The 21,147-nt window shown below is 40.3% G+C and overlaps 1 protein-coding gene across 4 annotated transcripts in view; it reads right to left on the reverse strand.

Moving 5' to 3' along the window:
- Window positions 1-879: 879 nt before the first annotated feature.
- Window positions 880-21,147, reverse strand: part of dagla (diacylglycerol lipase, alpha) — a 33,319-nt gene continuing 13,051 nt past the window's right edge. Inside the window, exons 3-21 of one of the 4 annotated variants that reach the window (XM_063881105.1) lie at window positions 19,280-19,491; window positions 19,067-19,168; window positions 18,831-18,969; window positions 18,586-18,673; window positions 17,542-17,676; window positions 17,356-17,433; window positions 16,680-16,804; window positions 16,181-16,331; window positions 15,010-15,093; window positions 14,056-14,133; window positions 13,719-13,799; window positions 13,446-13,588; window positions 11,248-11,316; window positions 11,083-11,155; window positions 10,564-10,772; window positions 9,219-9,345; window positions 5,099-5,262; window positions 4,834-4,851; window positions 880-4,377 (exon numbers count right to left, since the gene is read on the reverse strand). In XM_063881105.1, coding sequence (XP_063737175.1) covers window positions 3,285-4,377; window positions 4,834-4,851; window positions 5,099-5,262; window positions 9,219-9,345; window positions 10,564-10,772; window positions 11,083-11,155; window positions 11,248-11,316; window positions 13,446-13,588; window positions 13,719-13,799; window positions 14,056-14,133; window positions 15,010-15,093; window positions 16,181-16,331; window positions 16,680-16,804; window positions 17,356-17,433; window positions 17,542-17,676; window positions 18,586-18,673; window positions 18,831-18,969; window positions 19,067-19,168; window positions 19,280-19,491 — 3,169 coding nt within the window. In that variant the 3' untranslated portion in view covers window positions 880-3,284. Of the gene's footprint in view, window positions 4,378-4,833; window positions 4,852-5,077; window positions 5,263-9,218; window positions 9,346-10,563; window positions 10,773-11,082; window positions 11,156-11,247; window positions 11,317-13,445; window positions 13,589-13,718; window positions 13,800-14,055; window positions 14,134-15,009; window positions 15,094-16,180; window positions 16,332-16,679; window positions 16,805-17,355; window positions 17,434-17,541; window positions 17,677-18,585; window positions 18,674-18,830; window positions 18,970-19,066; window positions 19,169-19,279; window positions 19,492-21,147 lie in introns of all 4 variants that reach the window. The other 3 variants (XM_063881103.1, XM_063881106.1, XM_063881104.1) reach the window with 3 other exon arrangements.

Consider the following 21,147-nt stretch of genomic DNA (forward strand, 5'->3'; position numbering starts at 1 on the left):
GTGCAAGACACCTAACCCCAAATTGCTCAGTTTTTAAGTGTTAATGCGTTTTACTGCTTACACTTTTGTATATTTTGTTACTGCTCATTATGGCTACACATGTGCTATATTTCTGTTAACATCTCTGTTCAAAATACAATTACAATGCCCAGCATTTGGTGCCATTTATGTCTCAAATGTATAGCATATCATTTGTATTTAAAAGGGCTGATGCCTATTTATAAAAGCTTGGTTTTACATGTTTAACCCGTCAATGTTATATACCCATATATACCCAGGATATTCGAAATTCAAAATAATGACTCTGTAACCGATTTAATGTGTGTCATTGGTGATATCAAACAGAAACCTCAAATCCACTGTGGGATTTGACCCGTGCAACCTCCATGAGGCTCAGCAGTAGATTCTGGTCTCTATCAGTTCCACTGCACACCCTCATAATGCACTGCACCTACAGTCTGGCTTAAATAAAGCCCCAAATAACCATTAGCCAAAATCTGTACTAAGTCAGCAGTCCTAATACTGATGACTTATTCTTTATATCAAACACACTTTTTTCAGAATGGGTAGGCAAATCTAGGTATGTTCCTTCATGTATCTATTGTATATAAAACATTGTTTCAAGTCATCATTTGCCTACATCTGCCTACAAAAGGAACAGAACATTGATTTTTTTTATTCATAAATAAGATATCTGTATTCCTATTGATATTTTCAAGTTAAACTGTATCCTGACAATTTGTAGCAGTGATGAAAAGTAGTGGACCCAAATAACATGAGGCATCAAATTAAATTTGTGTGTCATTTTAAATATGACAGTTATCCCAATGCTGACTACATTTCATAAGTAAATACTGAAAAACACATGACAGAAATTCCTTGTTATTTTCATGGTTTGTAGTTTATTCCATTACAGGCAGGGCAGTGAGGGGGAAGGATTAAATACATTCTCTTTGTGGGGCAGGAAAGGAGGGGAAGCAAACCAGGTAAACATGGACAAGACATAGTTGAATTATTCTTCCTTAAATATAGACCAATTTGTAAATCTGCCGATAGTTTGAATAAATAACTTTCAGATGAACATTTTTTTCCCTACACGTCAATACTGATATCTTTAATATAGTCATTATCTCCTTATTGTTATATATTTGTTTTTCTACATGACTATTGGAATTCATCTTTTTTTTTAAACATCTGCATAAATAATTACACATAGAACATGGTGCTGAACACATCATGGTGGAAAATATTATAGTGCTTTCTTTCAGCAGTGTTTTAGTGTATGACCGGCTGCAAGCAAAGCTAGTGAATGTAAGAAATTGCTGATCCAACCTTGGTAAGAGTCTAATGGGACTGGTAACATGATGTGAGTAGTGTCAGACTGTAAACTGTCAGAAACCTGTGGGTAATCACTTCAAATCTTAATCCAAATAGAGAGATTGTGCAGATCATATGGTGACTCCAGTGATGGTGGCGCTGCACCAGAGGTGACTGTAAGTAGGCCATCCCTCTGCAGCATGTATCACTACTATGAAACATTTGTAAAAAGAGAATAGTGTCACCATGCCATGGCAGACTGTCAAATACTTTTCCACTCAGACAGAAAAAAAGCGATAATATATAACTCCTTACGTTTGGGAAAGTCTAAAAAGTTCCCCACACTGTCCCAAAAAACTGAGATAAAAACCACTGACATCAAACCAATCTGTTGCAAGCGCAATAAGGATAATAATACCATCAAATATAGCAATAGAATTGATAAAAACATTAACGGTAATAAATAATGCAAATTGTTAGCCACCTGTTACATCCAGAGTGATATGGAGGATCGTATGCCACGTACAGTATTTAGCATTGGCACACTGAATGTTGGAGGCCATTCATTTGGTCTAACCTCAGGGGTGATGCAGATGAACCACATTAAAGAAAAACACCTTGACATAGAGGACGACTGAGAGCACCTTGAGAACAAGAGAGATTATATCCTGGGACTGTTTGGTCCTGTCTGGTAAACCATGCCTTTCATAAGCCTTTTTAATGTTTGAGTTAACTTTTAATTCCTGGTCAAGTTTAGAGCTTATTTACTGTGATTTAATGATAAGACTTGTTCTATTTCAGGCATGCTACTCTGAAGTGCATAAAGCATGCAGACCCTGAGCTGGGCACATTGCTAAGAGCTCTGCAAAGAGTAAGGTACAGTAGTTATAAGACGACTAATATAAAGTTCATTATTGTTTCAAACCCGGTTCACAGGTTATGTTTTCCAAACGAAAGTCATGGCAGTGTTAAGGTCAGGATGGCATCTTTTCTGTGGTGTTGCTTTATAACAGTCTACATGGGAACCAACAGAATGGGAAGGAGATAATGAATTAATCTTAAGTTTAAATAAAGCAATATCCATATACATATACAAAACTACATCTCATAAATACATTTGGCAATATAATGTACTAACTTTTTGGCAAAGGGGGGTACAATTGAGCTGTTTGATGTGTGCAAGAGTATCCAAATGTCAATGTCAAGTGGCTTATTGACAATTTCTCTTTAAAAATTAATTTAAAAAAAAAACTTCATGCACAATAAAAAGAACCAAAAGACTCAAAAACATCCATAAGCGTCTGTTATAACTTTTGTCACAATCACTACATTTTTAAGACACATGAATTCTCACCAATGTAACGCACTTACTCTCTTTCTCAAAGTCAATGCTTTAAAAGACCTGAGGAACATTTTATAATGTCTTCTCACTTCTTTTGATTGACAAATATGTCCATCTTCACATTCCTGATATGAAAAAAATTAAAATGAATAAATGCTGATAAAGTTTCCGGAGCTGCTGAGGGTGCAGAAGGTTGCACAGTACATCAACCCAGGTGATATGCTAACCTCTTCTACAGTGTGAGTTTTTGAATCCCTGCTCAGTTAAGTATTCTCCCTTTGATTTTGTTATTTCGGGGAATGATGTAATGCTGACGCCTCCCTATGTGGGTGAGGCGACATGTTTTGGAATGGCATTGTGAAGCTACAGTTATTTATATTCACCCAATAGCAGTACAGCCCCCTGGCATGCAGAGAGAGGTATCTTTTTTTTCTTAGTCATTGCAATAGTGAGAAAATGCTATAAACACCTGAAGAATGGAAAGTTTGTGTTGTTTTAATTGGTCAGTCAAGTTCTGTCATAGGATCTCAGATGAGTGACTGCATTCCATTGCATGCTTGTACTGTGATATGTTTTACATTGTTAGATGACTGCACCTCTGCATTTAGATCACATACATAGCACACTACACCATAGATGATAGTGTGTTCTCTTCAGAACAGTGGCAAGGGCTAGATGTTCGTAGGGACAGCATGGCTGGCAGGACGCCCTCGCCGGGGGAAAGGTCGTTGAGCTCCTCAGACGACGAAAGAGGGAAGGATGGGGACAGAGAGATGCCTGAGGAGGGGTCAGCAGATCCAGCAAAAGTGCGTGGGGGCTTGGGGACTAAGTTAGGCTCCAGTGTTGCTCTGGCAAGAAGTTGTTTGTCATCCAACAGCTGTCCATCTGCGAGACACTCCCCGTGCCCAAAGGAGCCCCGGCCTGACTCTGACTCCCCGTCTGACAGCTCCAGAGGCGGGGAGCTGCTGCCGTCCAGTCTGAAAAGAGAGTCTAAGTACTGAGCGAACTCCAGCACCGCCTGGCTGGGGTTTCCATTGGATAGTTGGGGTGGAGGACTAGAAGCTGCCGGTCTGGATTCTCCACTTAACTGTTTCTCTGCCGTCTCCCAATCTTCGTTTTCTCTAGGTCTAGGATCAATGTTTGGGCTGAGGGGAGCATTAGGAGTGCTCCCTGGATCATAGACACCAGGCATCTGTTGGTGGTCCCCATCAGGAAGCACTTTTCGGTTGGCGTTAGGCTCTGGCTGAAAAGGCTGAGCCGCGACGCTCTGGTTTAGCAGAGCTGGGGAATCATGTCCACTGCTGCGAGGTGTAGCAGGAGACAGCCGCATGGGGTACTCTGGGGTGGATCTGGAGTCCATTGGGGTAAAGAAAGGCCCGACCTGGCCCATGTGCTCTGGTGTGTCCGGACAGAGGCAGTCGGCAGCCAGGAGTTCAGTGCGAGAGCTGAGAGACGGGTTCTCCTCAGGGATCGGGGCATCCAAAGAGAACGGGAGGCCGCACAGCATTGGTGAACCCCTAAGTGCCGCAGAGGAGCGTCGGGAATCCAGACTGTAGAGGGATTCTGCGTCAGACAGACTCTCCATGACAGCCAAAGGTGCTTTGCGGTCCCTCAGCTCCACTGTCAGACGCTCCCGTGCTCCACGCAGCACTACAGGAACTGGGGGAGGAGGGCACTCAGAGAAACCATCCAGGGATATTTCAGACTGGGCACAAGAACTAGAGAGGAGAAAAAGGGGTTGCAGAGTAGTGACAAGGAAAGGAGGGGAGAGGGGATCCAAAACACAAGACAGACATGAAAAAAGGGTCAAGACAACTTACAAAGTTAAAGGCAGGAAAAATGAGGAAGTGTTAGTAACCAAATTGTATCTAGATTGTACAGATTAGGTGAATACTACCAAAACACTACATAAATGAAAGGAAGAACAGACAAAAGGAGAGACTGGGAGTGTATTCTAGTGCTCTTGTATTAGCATCTAATACAGAGTAGGTGAAATAATATTCAACCATCACATCCAGGAGTTAACAGTGACTTTGGACAGGGGTTATACCAGAGAGTGCGACGGGGGAACTGAATACTACCATAAGTTGTAACTGCTCTGTGGTCAGACAGCGTGCATGCGTGCATGAGAGAAGGGAACATATTATGCAAAATTAATAGCATGCTTTGCTTACCGTAACAATGTTTTTTGTCTGTTTTTTTTTTAACCAAAGAAAACAGACAGAAGCGATGATTTTGAGAAAACAATAAAGTAGTAGTTAGTAGCAGTAGTAGTGTTTAGTATTGCCTAGAAAGTTAGAATAAAATTAGACATGTCCCCATGATTATTCCTGCAGTTTAATAAGAGTTGTTCTCCAGTATATTTTAAATTAGAGGGGAAAATGATTATACAGAGGATTTTTAAAAAAGTACACCCACAGTGGTGCCTGCTGTACGAACCGAACACTACTGTTCCTGCGGTGGTGGGTTGTAGGCGTCGGCTGCTGAGTTTTTGATGTATCCACGAACATGCTCTCTGGGTTCAAGTCCACTTCTGTGGGGCTCACCATGATCTTTGCTGCTGAGAGCAAAGCAGTTTTCCCTTTGTTGTAGTTCTCCAAAACCTGTCACAAGAACAAAGGGTAAACAGATACGTGACTTGAGAGATAAAGGTATGATGAGAGCAAGAGAGCAGGAAAGATATACATTGAACAGAACAAATGAACATGAACAGGACAAGAACTGCTTAAAGAAAGATTCACAAACGCAGTTCTAACTTAAAAAATCATATTTTTTCTCCCTAATTTACGTTTGAATTTGATTACTGCTATAATCAACTTATAGAAATTCAAAAGATTTTGCCTGCCTGTTCTATGCTGTTTCAAAAAGACTGTGTGCAGAGGAATCCCTTGCACTGACACCCGATAGAAATAAATTAAATGTTTTAAGTTAGTTATTTGGACCACACTTACGTAAGACTATTACGTTTTCTATTGTCAAAGAAACACCTTTGTCTATATTTAACTGCTGATATGATGGCAGCGTTTATTATGTGTTAAAAAAGAAAAGTGTGTTTCTGATAAATGTAAGTGCAATCTAATGGTGAGCTTACACCTACTCCAACTGACATTAAACACCCACGATGGAGTCATAATGCCTCAGCAAGAACTACACACAACTTCAAAAACGATAAGGCGTAGTAAACCATAAGAGACAAGTATAGGCAACTTCTAAAACATACAAATAAATCATTTTTCACAAAATCTAACTGTGGTGTGTTGATTGTTAAAAGTGTGAGGAAAACAAACACTAACAGCAAATCACATCAACACACAATTGCATGTATTTGGTTAACTTTAATGAGTTAAAACACTTGTGTAAAAACATAGTAAACATGTGGAACACATGAGAACACAAAACATACAAGCGATGGGACAATGGAACATAAAAGGGCAAACAAACTGAAAATGGACGAAAGCAAAGACAGAAAATCACAGGGACTCATGCTCGTTATGTTAAAAATGGCATCATAACAATGTTTTTTGCATTATGTTTGGGTTGTGCAGATGTTTATGGATCACAAATGAAAACAACATGATGTTACATGAGCGAGTGTGACCGATGATACATAAGAACAACAATGCTGTGACAAACTACAGCAAATATTTGGCCCGCACACAATCAAACACTTCACCTGCACTATAGGCACTATGACAAAAAAAATGAATCCGAGCATGATACTGCAGACCAAGAGAGAAGTTTATCCTCAGAGTTTTAAATTATGTAATGTACTGCAACCCCTTCAGCCATATATACACATCGCATATATAATTTATAAAAGCACATTTTAACATAGCATCATGAAATGGATGGTGGAGAATATGATTCCAGTTGCCTTTTAAATGTAAGGCCCCAAATTGTTCTTCATATACACACACACAATCAGCCCTGTTACTCCAGCAGCTGCGGATTGACAGTTCCTTGAAGGGATTATGATTGAGCAAAGGCTGAATGGGCTTTCAAAAGGCAAAAGGACAAGTGAGAAGATGAGCTGCAGCCCCTGAAAAACCCAGCCAATAAGGAAGAAAGAGCAGTTAATGTGGAAGAAATGACGTTACCATGGAAACTTTGTGAATACAAAGGAAACTTGTTAGCTTGAGGAAAAGGGTTGGCAAGTTCATGCACACAGCACTTGACCAAATGTGCTGTAGCTTTGCAAGGAATGGAAAGAATTGAAGGGTTGATATGAGGAAACCTGGATTAAGAAGAAAAATATTGTAGCCGGGTTTGTATTGTAGCCAGAGTTGTAAAAAGCTATTTTTAACTCTACGGTTTTAAGGCGTTACAGTCTTGTATAATAATATACTCCTTTAACATGAGCTACCTATTGACGATATCTACCCCATCACCTTGCTGTTGTGAATGCACATTTCTTGTTCCATCTTGCTTTGTCAGTTGTTATCATTCTTAAGGTTCTTCTCCCTATCTCTACTTTTCCTGGAGCACCCTTTATCACAATACAGGGAACTACTTGCCTGGACTTGCAGCACCCAGGAACCAGACATTATATTGTGGAAAGAGAAAAGGGAAGTCTATGTAGCAAGAGGAATCATTTGTCCAGTCCTTCTCAACTGAGCTGCTTTGCATCTGGGACTTTATTGCCGTCTCTTAGTGGAATAACTGGTGGGCTCCATACACCTCTTCTTTGTTCACTTTTTAAATGTCAGTCTTTTAAGAAGGCATTCCTCCAAGGACTGGCACAACATTTTGAGTTTTAACATCAGGCAAGCTCTTCCTCTAAAAGTTGTTCTTAAAGTGCACATTAGTCTGGCCATTTAGTCACAGTATTAATAGTAGGACTGGCAGTGTCTAAGTCTTTTACGATTAATAGTTTCTTACACGGACTACTTTGATAAAGGTGTTGTGCATAGCGACTAATGAAGGCTGCGACTAATACCGAGTGTCTATACAACTGTATCAGAAGGAGTGTTTGGCACTTGTAAACTACAGACTTCATGTTTCTGCGAAGAGCCATGTGATATAACCATTTTAAGGGGAGGATCTTCCATCTGAGAACAGTCTGTCTCATGAGATGGTATTTCGGAAACGGTAACAGCCATCACGTCTGCACAAGGGTTAGTGTCAGATGGGGTCGATTGGGTTTCAGGAGGAATGCTGGAATTATCTTCTACAGAGAGCGCCCCTGAGTGAGAGTTGGAGGGAGTGTTAGAGGTTTGGGGGATGGACACAGAAACAGGCTCTGAGGGAGAAGTACAGTCCGACGGAGAAAGAGGAGGAGGAGGGGGAACAGACTCAGCCTCTGAAATAGAGGAGGAAGCATCAACAGGGACAGGGACAGGGACAACTTCAGTTTCTTTGAGGGAACCAGCACAAGAGGGGTCATTGTGGGTAGGAGAGGAAGAATTAGAGGGAACAAGATTCAAGTTTGATTCTGTATGTGAGGTTTTGAAAACAGTGGAAATGCAGCTGGGTTGATGTACTTCAGGCTCCTCTGGATCATAGTGTTCCTGCTCAGACAGGGGACTAAATGGTTCCAGTACCTGCAGAAACACCAGAGGTATCATACTACAGACTACGCACAGCAGACGAACACACACACACAGTCATTCAGAAAATATAATCATCCATTTAGAAATACAGTGACAGAAGCCTGAACCACAAACTCCAATGAAAAACCAAGAAAAAAGAGAAAGAGAAAGGAACACACGTACAACTTCAGCAACAATAACAACAGTGGTCACATGCAGACTTACACATTAAAACCTTGTAATCAAAGCAGATGTTTAATGCCCGTGTATATCAAATAAGAAAGACTACCATAACACTAGGAGTGAGAAGTTCCCATGCTTTGAAATCCAATGGTGTTATAAGGTTAATGAAAGGTCACATGCAAACATTTGACCATAGAGCCGGGTTCAATCTTCCAATACCCTGTTCTGTCTTTGCAAAAGTGTGTTTTTTGAGTCAAATAAATCACTACAACATATTCAACAATCTTTTTGATTGCAGCTATTTTCAATCATGAGATAGGTAGGTTTAAAGGCCAGGAAAATATGTCCGCACTTTTCTAAAAGCATTGTAGTCGAGGTTTTACCTAACCCTACAAAATGGATCCATGTTATATTTCTAAAATTAAAGTCAATTTTGGACTATCTACTGTATAAATCCAAATACTGGGATTGTTATAATTCGGTTTCTCACACTGCTTTAGTCAAACTATAAGCTGCAGGATGCACTAACCTTTGCTGATGGTACACCATTGAGTAAAACCCATCAGCAAATATTATTGTAAAATGTGTGAAAAAATAAATATATCAGGGATTTAACAAAGATGTTATATTTCTGTTGCTTGCCTGTAGCTTAAGTGAGAAAGTGTAATTTTTAAAAAGGGTTATACCCTTTATAAACATTTGTTAGCATATATATAATTAAAGGTTCCACACTTATTTATCATCCACCAACCCAGAGTAGAAAATCAGAATCAACATTATTTGTGTTATTTCACCACTATCTCAACTCCCCTGCCGAATCCATCTGCATGCACCCAGATAAAACAGACCTTGTTGAGCCCCTCCATCACCATGTGCGGCATGTGCTCATTGAGCATGGCGGGTGATATGATGACCTCATTGAAGGCCTTGTTGTCTCCCCACAGAGCTGAGTAAGTTGGCTCCTCCTGGCCACAGCTAAAGAGCGGAGAGAGAGAGAGTCTGTCAATCATGATGAAGGACAAAGTGAACACGCATGTAGATTTTGCAACAGACTGCCTCAGTAACCATATGGGAGAAGCATAATCAAGGCTACGACACCACTGATTGGAATATGTGACAGACTTCAGACAGTGAGCTCATTTTAGAAACAACAACAGAATCTAAAGACGGCGCTCACTTGCTGCATACGTAAAAGCAAATAATTATTTCCAAAAACAGTAAAAAGTGGACAAAGATTGTTTCAGTATCTTCATTGCAATGTTCTTTTGAAAACCATCAGACATAAAAAAAAGGAGATGATGACGGTCATCGTAAGATTAACCTGATCAAACCAATTCTGCCTCATGGCTTGCGTTAGCTTGTAAAAGATGGTTAAAGATTTCAAGACGATTTGCTTTTGTGTTTTTCGCCAGATTAATTACAGCATCATTGCATTAGCAGTAAACTACTGCAGGCCAGAGATCAGATTGCGGCATCTTTATAGACTTCGAGGTAATTTGCTCTCAGTGTTTGTCCGCAATGCAACCACAAGTTACCTTTGATTGTTTTATAGTAGCCACACTCACTGAGAGTGTTATCAAACAGGACAACTGAATAAAAGAACAAAATAGTGTATTTAAAAAGTTATTGCCATCCCTTATCAGATAACAGTGTTATACTTTTTAAGATGAAGACTTCATCTGTTTATATGCATCAGTTCATAAGATCCCTTAAATGTATTCTGGCCTTGGATAAGAGACCGGCTGACGCAGTATGTTTGATAGCTATGTCGTACACAATCAACATCAAAATGTCATTGTATAAAGAGTTATATTCCCCACATATTATAGAAACACCATGTACAAATAAATGTGTATACATGTGAAAATAAAACATCACAGCCCAGCAGAGAGAGCAGCCAGAAAGCCAGGGGAGTGCTGCGTGACACACTGTAAGCCCACACTGTCCCCAGTATGCAATGTAAACCTTTCCCACTGAGCTGCCAGCTCTTTTATTTCACAGGTCTGAAGAATTGAGTAAAGTGTGTCCACACCTCACATATAAAAACCATTTGTGCACTAAAAATGTTTATTTTACACAAATACAAGCTTTAATTGCCAATACTGCTCAACTGAGTCTCATAAAGACGTAACAAAAAAAACAGCATTTGGGGGATTGAATTAGTATAACCTGCTTTCCAATCAATTTTCTCACCAAGACTCTGGAGGATGGTTGTGCACCACATGGATTATCCTGCCGGGAGGGTAGAGGGGGGTGGAGGCTGAAAGGGCAATGCTGAGGTCACTGGGGTGGAGCCACAGGCGACTGCTGGGAGGCGCTGCTGGCTGAGACTGAGGATCTTCATCCTCTACTGGAAGCTCGGATTTCGGGATGCATTTCGTGCCTCCCGCAATGATCCTCCACTGTAGCAAAGAAAAACTGGTTATGCAACATAACATCTGAATCTAAATATATCTTCAGTACATTGTATGTGTTTCTGCAGCAGCCAGGGGTTAACTCAGTGATGCTTTAATTACAGCAGAGATTCTGTGACTGTCTGTAATCTGAAAACAACTTAATCATTCATTAGTATTAATACTGTAGAGATATGTTTTTATTAAAATGTCCATAAAGCTCTCACATAATGTACGGCTCGGGGGCACAAGATAATAGTACAACAGGTATTTTTTTTTAAATCTATTTATCAGACTCTACAGGGTCAAAAGAAGTCACCTTTGGCTTGTTACTTTTCTGCAGGACTTCCAGAAGGTGGCGTCGGAAACCCTCCAGTTGTGACAGGCCCAGCCTATGAGAGAGCAGCAGCAGAAACGTCAAATGTTGGAATCATGCAGCTAAGTGAAGTTAACTACAGAATTCTGCACATAGTAGAACAGATACCTTGGTACCAGGTCTTTTCCTAATACCACAGATGTGACAAACTCTTTGGAGTACTCCATGGCATCCTCACTATGTAAATAAGAGAAAGAAACAATTTAATTATGTAAACAGGAAATGTGCAGGGAGTAAAGCTGCATCTACATATCACTTTCTATTTGCTCAGCACTAACTAGGGTGTAGAACCATGCAGAGGTTAAGGCAGCTAGGCGGTTTTGTGTCTATGGTAACGTTCCCTATTTGCCTTTGTTGCTTCTGGCTCTCACACACAGCTGTTATCTCATTGGTGAGGCCTTGAAAGGTCAGCGGTAACTGAGGTCAGAGTTGAAATAATTGACCCAAGGAGAACTCTTCCACCTGGCTAGACGTTACCTCTCTCCCTGTAGGTAAACATTGGCACAGCCAGCGCATCATGTGAAAGCAGCTCTCTGCAAACATGTCCAACTGGCACTTCAAATAACATTTCTTTATGCCAAGTTCTTCATAATAATATTTTCTGACAATATCCACACAAAAAAAAGTGCATTTTTAGTCTGGTTGATACAATACTGAAAATGATGGAGAGAAAATAAGCGAATAAGAGAAAATTATTATAAGGAATCACAACAGAAACCACAATACAATTAACCCTGCATGCAGAATAATGTGTCACACCCGTAACATGTGCATTTCTAATAAGGATCTCACAGACTGATAGGACGCGAAGGAGAGGGCCTGAAAAAAGGGTTTAAGCTTCCTGGTTTTTAAAAAGGACAATTGAAAAAAGAGTATAAACACAAGAAGACTACACAATTATTGCTATGAAAATATATGGCTCTTGATAGATGCACATGGAAGACATAGCTGTGACCAAAACATTTTCACAGCCCAAAAGCAAACAGCACAATGTAACTGTGGTGAACAACAGCAGATGTTGCCTTCATGGTTTAATAACTTCAAAAAGGTTTTCTGGTCTGATTAATTAAAGCTGTACGAATTTAACTAGACATTCAGTATGTGGTGCCACATGTGAGTCATTTCCGTACTGAAGTTATGGGACCCCTTGTGTCCTGTATGAAAGCACCTGGTTGAGTTATATTCAATCTTTACCTTTATTTTGTTGCCTGACTTGTAGATTCCGATCTGAAAAATGTACTTTAATAAACCACCACAACTGAACTACATTACTTAGTTATCTCTTAGTACAGACGCCTTTCCTGCATGTTTGCATAGCAAAAACAGTTAACAGTGCAGCCAGCTGTATAGCAGGGTGTGAGAAAGTGCTCAAGTGTAGCCACAGAAAATGCTAATGAACTCTTAACAGCTGGGACAAAAATAAGCTATTCTGTTAAAAAAAAAAAAGTAAATGAAAGTGAAAAGCACAGCTTGTCCAAAGACATGTCCAAAAACTGTTTTGGTCTCTTGTACTTTATAACTAGTAGACTAGTTTTACATAAACATGCAATGCATTTTGCAAGCCAATTCTAGGTGACACATATGGCTATAAATGAGAGAAATGGTTAGGGTAAAACAAATGAGAAAATTGTTATTTCAATCACCTCTAGTTTTTATAAACTCAGCGTTTTAAGTGGAGAGATCAAATAAGGGGAAAATGTATCTTAAAAAACTAAACAATATTGCAGTGAACTGATGCACATACAGTAATAGAAATAATTGAAAATCCTCCATCATATTGCCAACACCATCATGTTAAGTTTTCAGTGTAAATAAAGCAAGGGGCCATTTATAATTAACTGAACCATTAGATTTCTATCGAGCCAAATAACTATTATAGGTGTGGTATCGTTCTTTGGACTCTTTACAGGCACCTCTTCCCACCAATATCACTGACAATGGTGAGAAGAGGTGACCTGCAAAAGAGTCCAAAGATATTAACCAACCCCAGATACAGCCTGTTCACACTGCTGCCATCTGGAAGACAACACAAAAGTATCTGCTGTCTTTTTATTCAGGTCAAGACTCCTAAACGCATCCTCCATGCGACAACACAAAGAATATATTTTCGTTGTTTTGTTTTTCTTATTGAGCAGAATGGGAATATAATTGCATTTTGTTGCACAACCCTTTATTAAACATTATAAACATGGGATTTATGCATGGATTTGGAAAACTTTGGCAAATCTTTCAAAATGGAATCAAACAGAATGACCAGATTTTTTCCTGTATTGCAATTCCTATAAAACACTCCAAGATGGGCTTACCTAAAAAGGCCACCAGGTGGAGAGTAAGAGTAGCAGTGAAGTGTGGGATACTGAGGTCTCAGCAGGAAGGAGAGGATAGCAGCAGTGCCTGCACCAAGAGAGTGCCCGACTATGACCAGCCCATAGTGCATGGTGCCCTTGTTCTGAGAGAGAAAGCCAGAGTCATTACACTCATAAAGCACTACAGTAGTGTTAACACATTCAAAGAGCCGAGGCACAAAAGGTTAATTATTGAGCCGGCCATTCTTTATAGGGTATATTTGAGTCGTGTACCAAGTCTCGTCCAAAGGCTTGTGATAAGATCATTTCCTGCTCCAGTTTCTTCTTAATATATTCTGCTGAGAAAACCATCCCCTGAGAGAGGAAAGAAAGAAAAAGGGATTAAGTGGAGGGGAGGAAGGCAAAAGACACACAATTAGGAAGCCTCCAACATGTATTATTAAAAAAGCAATAACAAGCATTTATTTTTATTAACAACTAAAATGATCTTTGAATTCTGGGATGATGTTACGTGTTGGCAGTGCACAGATTGAGAACAGAGAAACTTAGAGGCAACATCTCATGGTGGAAATAATGTATTGTAGGTTATTTTAATACAGTTATCTCTGACCTTGTGGCCAAGCCAGGTCCCATGCTGCTCCTCTACGGGCAAACGTTCAGAATCCCCCGTCAGATCCGTCAAGGCGTCCTGATACACACAATAGAAATGAATTCTAAGAAAGACAGCATAGAGCAGGTGGAGGTACAGAAAAAAGGTGTATATAGACAGAGAAAGCTGAAATCTTACAATGCACACACATTACACAAAAACAATTACAAACACCCTTCATGATCTTCATAGCAAACTGGATTATCTTTGGTTATACTTTAATAAGTGTATCTGAAAAGCTGTAGTAAGAGCTTTAAGACTATGAAAGGACAGTTTATGCACTTAAGTCAGCCTTACTTTAATCCTTTTTTGTCAAGTTCTTTTTTTGGCTTGATGAAAGGCTACTGTGTTACTTAATGGGTGGAGACCCACAGCACAAGTGTTTCCTATCTTGATATTATGCGTCATATAGAAGTGTGATGTTTGCCTTACGACCAATAAGCTCAACAGTTGAAGCTTTCTATATTCAAAAGCACATTTCGAATGCTTCTCTAATCTTTATATTCTACTATATTTGTATTTTCTACTCATAGAGCAGCTACATGCTTTGAATGGTTGAGGGCAGATCATCAAAATCAATAAGACTAGTCATTATTTTCTTCTCGAAAGAAGTTTTCCTTTGCTATAAGGCGGACATGAGTAATCTCTTTTCTGTAGGTTCAATTCAGGTCTTACAGCACTACAGGAATTCTCAAACACTTGTGGTAAAAAGTATAGGACATTTTGTTCTATGTGGACAGTCACGTTTCTGCTTTTTTCGTAAAAAGGTGTAGGAGTTTGAGAACGCTGCATTAAACTATGAGATTTTCACCTGCTTTGGAGGTGTTAGTGTTGCGAGGGGAACAAGTGCACTATTCTCTGGAGATAGTTGAAGAAATATAATTGTTAAATCAAGAAAAGAAAGCTAAAACTAACCTTTGGAGACAGGGTTCCTCTGATACTTATGACAACTTTCTTTTTTGCATGATCCACTGCCACAAAAAACGGAGTCTCGTAAACCTGTAAAGAACATGGAGAGCCGAAATTAAACCTGTGGCGACAAAGTGAAAGGGACAGGTTACATGCGAATGAGACAAATTCTTGCTCGTTCCACTTTCATCCCAGCAAACGGAGCCCTTCCTGAGTCTCGGTCATCAAACCTTTCGTAACTCAGCACAGCAACATACAGTCATATAAGTCAATCTGAATTAAATGTATAGATAGAAACTAAGCAAGAGTCCACTGAGAAAAAATCTGCTTTAGAAATCATCATCATGAGCATGACGTGCTAATGTGAATGCTGTGGAAATTCCACATAAATCAAAATTAGATAATTGAATACTTGATGAAATTAGGAAACTATTTCTGTGGGAATATGAGAGCACATTTGGATTTCACAAAAAAAGTTTTACTTATTCAGGAAAACAAGTTTGTTTGTCTTTGACCATCGCATGATATAACTTCGGGTAAAAAAGCTTTTCAATTGTAATGTTAATAATTGTCAACTTTCGTATTGGCAACCGGCAAGCCAGCTATAATTATTTGGCTCTAGATACTTTAAATGGGCCATTTTCAGATGGCTAAAAAACATTTTGCAGCTGCCCCCGTCCACTACTTCAAAGTGCTTTGCTCTCTAGTTGGTACTCCTGTCTGCTTCTCCAAACCAGGGGCCTAATATAACCCTACTTGAAAGAAGTTAAACAATCGCTTTAGAACCGGGATGCAGCAGCTTTACTAGATACAAATTTACACAAAATTGGTCAGGGAAATAACCAGGGATGACATACCCATCACACATGTCCCCAATTTGTATGCTGGTCGGTGTGGTATCATTCTTTTGGCTCTGCGCAGGAATCTGTTATTACCTATACTGAACTTCAGTGATATTGGTGGATATGATATACTGAAACCCATTAACAGGATTTCAATTCGAAAAGTATATGAAACATTTTTGGTCCCCCTTCAAAAAGGGAAGGGATCATTTCAACATGGACCATCATTTGACAACTGAAATGTAAATAACTAGGAATAACTTTCCGTTGGCTCATTTAGGAAGTGAAGCCCGAACATCTCTGACTATTCTTTAGCAAACTGCCAGATTACTCACAGCATCGTGGCAGGATGTGTAGACAATCTGAACCTGCTTAAGGTCTCTGTCGAGGAAGTGTCTCCGTATGGCCAGGACATTACAGCCGCAACAATTGTCCTCCTCCACTGTCACAGCCTGAGTCATCCGCGAGCTGGACACTGATACACAGCTGGTATGAGAAGCGAAGATTAGAAGAAAACAGGAGAACGCATAAATGCAAAATGACAGATACATGTTTTTTTGCAAAGCAGTATTTGTGATGCAACAAAATTGTAGTGAACGGATCAGGTTACCGAGTCATAATCTAGCATCATAGTGCAGGCAGTATGGATAAGAGAATATGATTAACAAGACATTGTTTGTGTCAGGGAGCGAGTCCAACTAGACTGGCATTGTCTCTGTGGATTACTACTTGGCAAGTGTTGACGCATGTGATACTGGATCTGACTTGAAGAGGCTCAAGGGACACAGAAGCCAAACAGATCAGAACTCTGCGGGAGAATGTTTGAGAGCTTACGGGCAGGAGCTGGCAAGGCGGCACAGCCCGCAGGCAGGCTTCCTCATTAAGTACATGGGCCAACCATATGCAGCCAGGGCGAAGAGCATGTAATAACACACATCCTTGTACATGTTCATCTCGACCTGCAAGAGGAGAGAGACAGGCGGCCAGACAGACACACACGTGAGAACGAGGAATGGCAGTAGCAGCATGGCAATAGTGAGATATTCAGGCATAAATGCACAATACACAATCATTGCATAGAAATATACAATACTGCAGAAAAAATAAGCGCTTTAAAGACAGTTAACTAACAGAACCAGTTGTGCCATTAGTTGAACAGTTTATTGTGTTTGTTTAGTGTGAAATGAACACCAATTAAGCTAATAGTTAGGGGAACCTAGGAGGAAACAGAGTATTCTTGTGAAAACTAGGATCCTTTCTTGTGAGTCCTTGTGAACACAGCTATAAGGGAGCCCGCTCTTTTCGCATTGCTTTGCCATCTTTTACATGTCTTTAAGCAGATACATTCCTTTTTAAAAGAACACACGAAGAGCCTTTTAAAAATAGTTCAAATAGCATTTTGTGTTTTTATGTTGCAGTGTTTATTTGAGAACCTGAAATTGAAAAAGACTTTAAAAGCCACACCACTCAACCTACACGTTGTCATTTCATTACTCCAATAGAAACTCACCGAGTTCTTAAGGTCCAGGTATCGAGTATTACGAGTGACAGGCATTCCCGATAAGAAGGCTAAAATGTCATTGTTGCCCTTGGGAGGTAAAAAGAGGGTATGAAAGTTAGTGGGGTTTTTTTTACAGCACATGCATACACAAGCCCAGAAATGCAGACATTAATATAGTTATATTGACAGTGATACCTGGTCCAGGATAGAAGTTCTCTTTGACCTCTGCCTCTGGCGGAGAAGTACTAGGCCAGCAATAATATCACTAGGCACAATGTCCAGGTCTCTGAAGAACTCTGCAAATAGGCTGGCCACTTCTGAATATGCATCCTGGACATGAAAGCAGCGACATCAGGAAACATTGGCAAAGCACAAAAAAAAAAAGAGAATTAAATGACTGGAGTTTTCATTTAATCATGTAACCTTTAAATCAGTAATACTCAGGTTATAACTGTGTGGACTGCAGAGCATTTTCCAATTCACAGTGAAAATAAACTGATTCACAATGGGATTATTTTTATTAAACATTTAACATAACAGGGTGCGTTAAAAAACGAACATGAGTAAAAGACTGATAGAGCTTGTTTAGCGGAGAGAGTTGCCCACACATTTCTATCCATTTTATACCCAGGGTAGAGTGAGTTTAATATCATAGTTCATAGCAAAGGTTAAACTTTTTGGGGGGTTTTCGACTCAAATTTACTAGAAACGATACTTGTTGATAACTTTAAAACCATGCTTGGACATATACAGTATATTTATGCATGTAATGTAAGGCAGTATGGCTTGTATAGCTGCAGGATATTTTGAATGCTTCAAAGAGCACTAACCTGAGGGTTGGTCTGGTCCAGTGGGTTTGTACCAGCTCACCGAGGCATGTTTGAGACATTGAACTGCTAGGCTAAAAGCTCATGGCATTCTCTCAGAGTTTTTACTTTCATGACTTTAGTTCTGCATTTCAGTGTAGAGGATGGCAGTAAGTGGAGTTTATATGACTGCAGTTAGTAAATTGATTTGGCCTGAAATTAAATATTTGACATTCATATTTTATAAGAAAAGCTTAACGTTGCCAGTAAGTAGCTAAGCAGTGATCGCCTTTATGCCACGGTATTGAATCATCCTGTCAGGGCTTATTTTAATGACTGGCTCCCCGGACATTATGCCTGACATATTTCTGGTTTTATTCCTGTCTGTTTTACAGTAGCGACAGAGAGGAAATGGGTAAGTGTTGTGACTCACTGATTGTGTATCCTGTGCTCTTGTGCAGCACATGAAGAACTTCAGTCTCCTGCTCCAGCTGCTGGCTTGGCCTTCCTCTAGCCTGTGTCTAATGAAGAGAAAAAGGCAAGGAAAACTGTCAAGACGTAGTGTGAGAAATAGGTAAGATGTGAATGCCTGGCAGGATGCTGTGATTAGGTTGAGTTTTGTGTAAAGGCCAAATATGAGACAAAAAGAGAAACAGCGGTGTAAGTGCCTGTTCATACCTGAGTGTGTACGTCGTGAGGTTGCGCTGACGTCGACGGGTGGCTTTCAGTTTGACAAAAGTCCGACCAGTAGGATCAAACGTGCACATGAGGGTAATACAAACGCTGAATATCACGAGCCAGTTGCATGCAACGATTCCTGTAAAGAATATAAAAACATCATTCCCATTCAAGCATAACAAACCCCTTTTAACTTATTTGACAAAACCAGTCCATTTATTTATTTATGCACCCACCCAGAGCCAAGTTTTTGGCAGTGACATCAGAGCAAGGTTGGTAATACTGGACAAGCCAAGCAATTCCCACTACAGCATACACAAACTCCACCAAGAGAATAGCTAGAGAGAAAGAGGGAGTGAGAGAATAATGATCAATATCTGCCCAATTAATATAAACAGGGTTCAGACCTTAGTTCAGAACCTCCAGTTATCCTCACAAGCAAGTCTTACCTAGTCGTATATAGATGACGTACTGCACAGCTTCCCTGGGCTGTGTGTACAGAATGCTGCCTCTCATGCTCAACCACATAATGGCGCTCTCACAGATAAGGCAGCTGACCAGGATGCCCAGGTACCCTCGGCCATGGTCCACCAGCGTCACAGAACAGGACTGCTCTGAGCCATATGGGAGGCCGAACAGAACCACGGACAAAACCACCAACCTGAGTATGAACGACAAGGGTAAGTAAATAGATTTCATCGTGCAGAAATTCACTGATTGTCATAATAATATTTGTACATATATATACAGTGGGGCAAAAACGTATTTAGTCAGCCACCAATTGTGCATGTTCTCCCATTTAAAAAGATGAGAGAGGCCTGTAATTTTTATCATAGGTACACTTCAACTATGAGAGACAAAATGAGAAAGAAAATCCAGAAATCACATTGTAGGATTTTTAAAGAATTTATTTTCAAATGCTTGTGGAAAATAAGTATTTGGTCAATAACAAAAGTTCATCTCAATACTTTGTTATATACCCTTTGTTGGCAATGACAGAGGTCAAACGTTTTCTGTAAGTCTTCACAAGGTTTCACACACTGTTGCTGGTATTTTGGCCCATTCCTCCATGCAGATCTCCTCTAAAGCAGTGATGTTTTGGGGCTGTCGCTGGGCAACACGGACTTTCAACTCCCTCCAAAGATTTTCTATGGGGTTGAGATCTGGAGACTGGCTAGGCCACTCCAGGACCTTGAAATGCTTCTTACGAAGCCACTCCTTCGTTGCCCTGGCGGTGTGTTTGGGATCATTGTCATGCTGAAAGACCCAGCCACGCTTCATCTTCAGTGCCCTTGCTGATGGAAGGAGGTTTTCACTCAAAATCTCACGATACATGGCCCCATTCATTCTTTCCTTTACACGGATCAGTCGTCCTGGTCCCTTTGCAGAAAAACAGACCCAAAGCATGATGTTTCCACCCCCATGCTTCACAGTAGGTATGGTGTTCTTTGGATGCAACTCTGCATTCTTTCTCCTCCAAACACGACGAGTTGAGTTTTTACCAAAAAGTTCGATTTTGGTTTCATCTGACCATATGACATTCTCCCAATCCTCTTCTGGATCATCCAAATGCCCTCTAGCAAACTTCAGACGGGCCTGGACATGTACTGGCTTAAGCAGGGGGACACGTCTGGAACTGCAGGATTTAAGTCCCTGGCGGCGTAGTGTGTTACTGATGGTAGCCTCTGTTACTTTGGTCCCAGCTCTCTGCAGGTCATTCACTAGGTCCCCCCGTGTGGTTCTGGGATTTTTGCTCACCGTTCTTGTGATGATTTTGACCCCACAGGGTGAGATCTTGCGTGGAGCCCCAGATCGAGGGAGATTAGCAGTGGTCTTGTATGTCTTCCATTTTCTAATAATTGCTCCCACAGTTGATTTCTTCACACCAAGCTGCTTACCTATTGCAGATTCACTTTTCCCAGCCTGGTGCAGGTCTACAATTTTGTCTCTGGTCTCCTTTGACAGCTCTTTGGTCTTGGCCATAGTGGAGTTTGGAGTATGGCTGTTTGAGGTTGTGGACAGGTGTCTTTTATACTGATAACGAGTTCAAAAAGGTGCCATTAATACAGGTAACGAGTGGAGGACAGAGGAGCCTCTTAAAGAAGAAGTTACAGGTCTGTGAGAGCCAGAAATCTTGCTTGTTTGTAGGTGACCAAATACTTATTTTACAGAGGAATTTACCAATTAATTCATTAAAAATCCTACAATGTGATTTCCTGGATTTTTTTTTCTCATTTTGTCTCTCATAGTTGAGGTATACCTATGATAAAAATTACAGGCCTCTCTCATCTTTTTAAATGGGAGAACTTGCACAATT

Source organism: Eleginops maclovinus, chromosome 4 (genome assembly GCF_036324505.1).
Source record: "Eleginops maclovinus isolate JMC-PN-2008 ecotype Puerto Natales chromosome 4, JC_Emac_rtc_rv5, whole genome shotgun sequence".
NCBI lineage: Eukaryota > Metazoa > Chordata > Actinopteri > Perciformes > Eleginopidae > Eleginops > Eleginops maclovinus.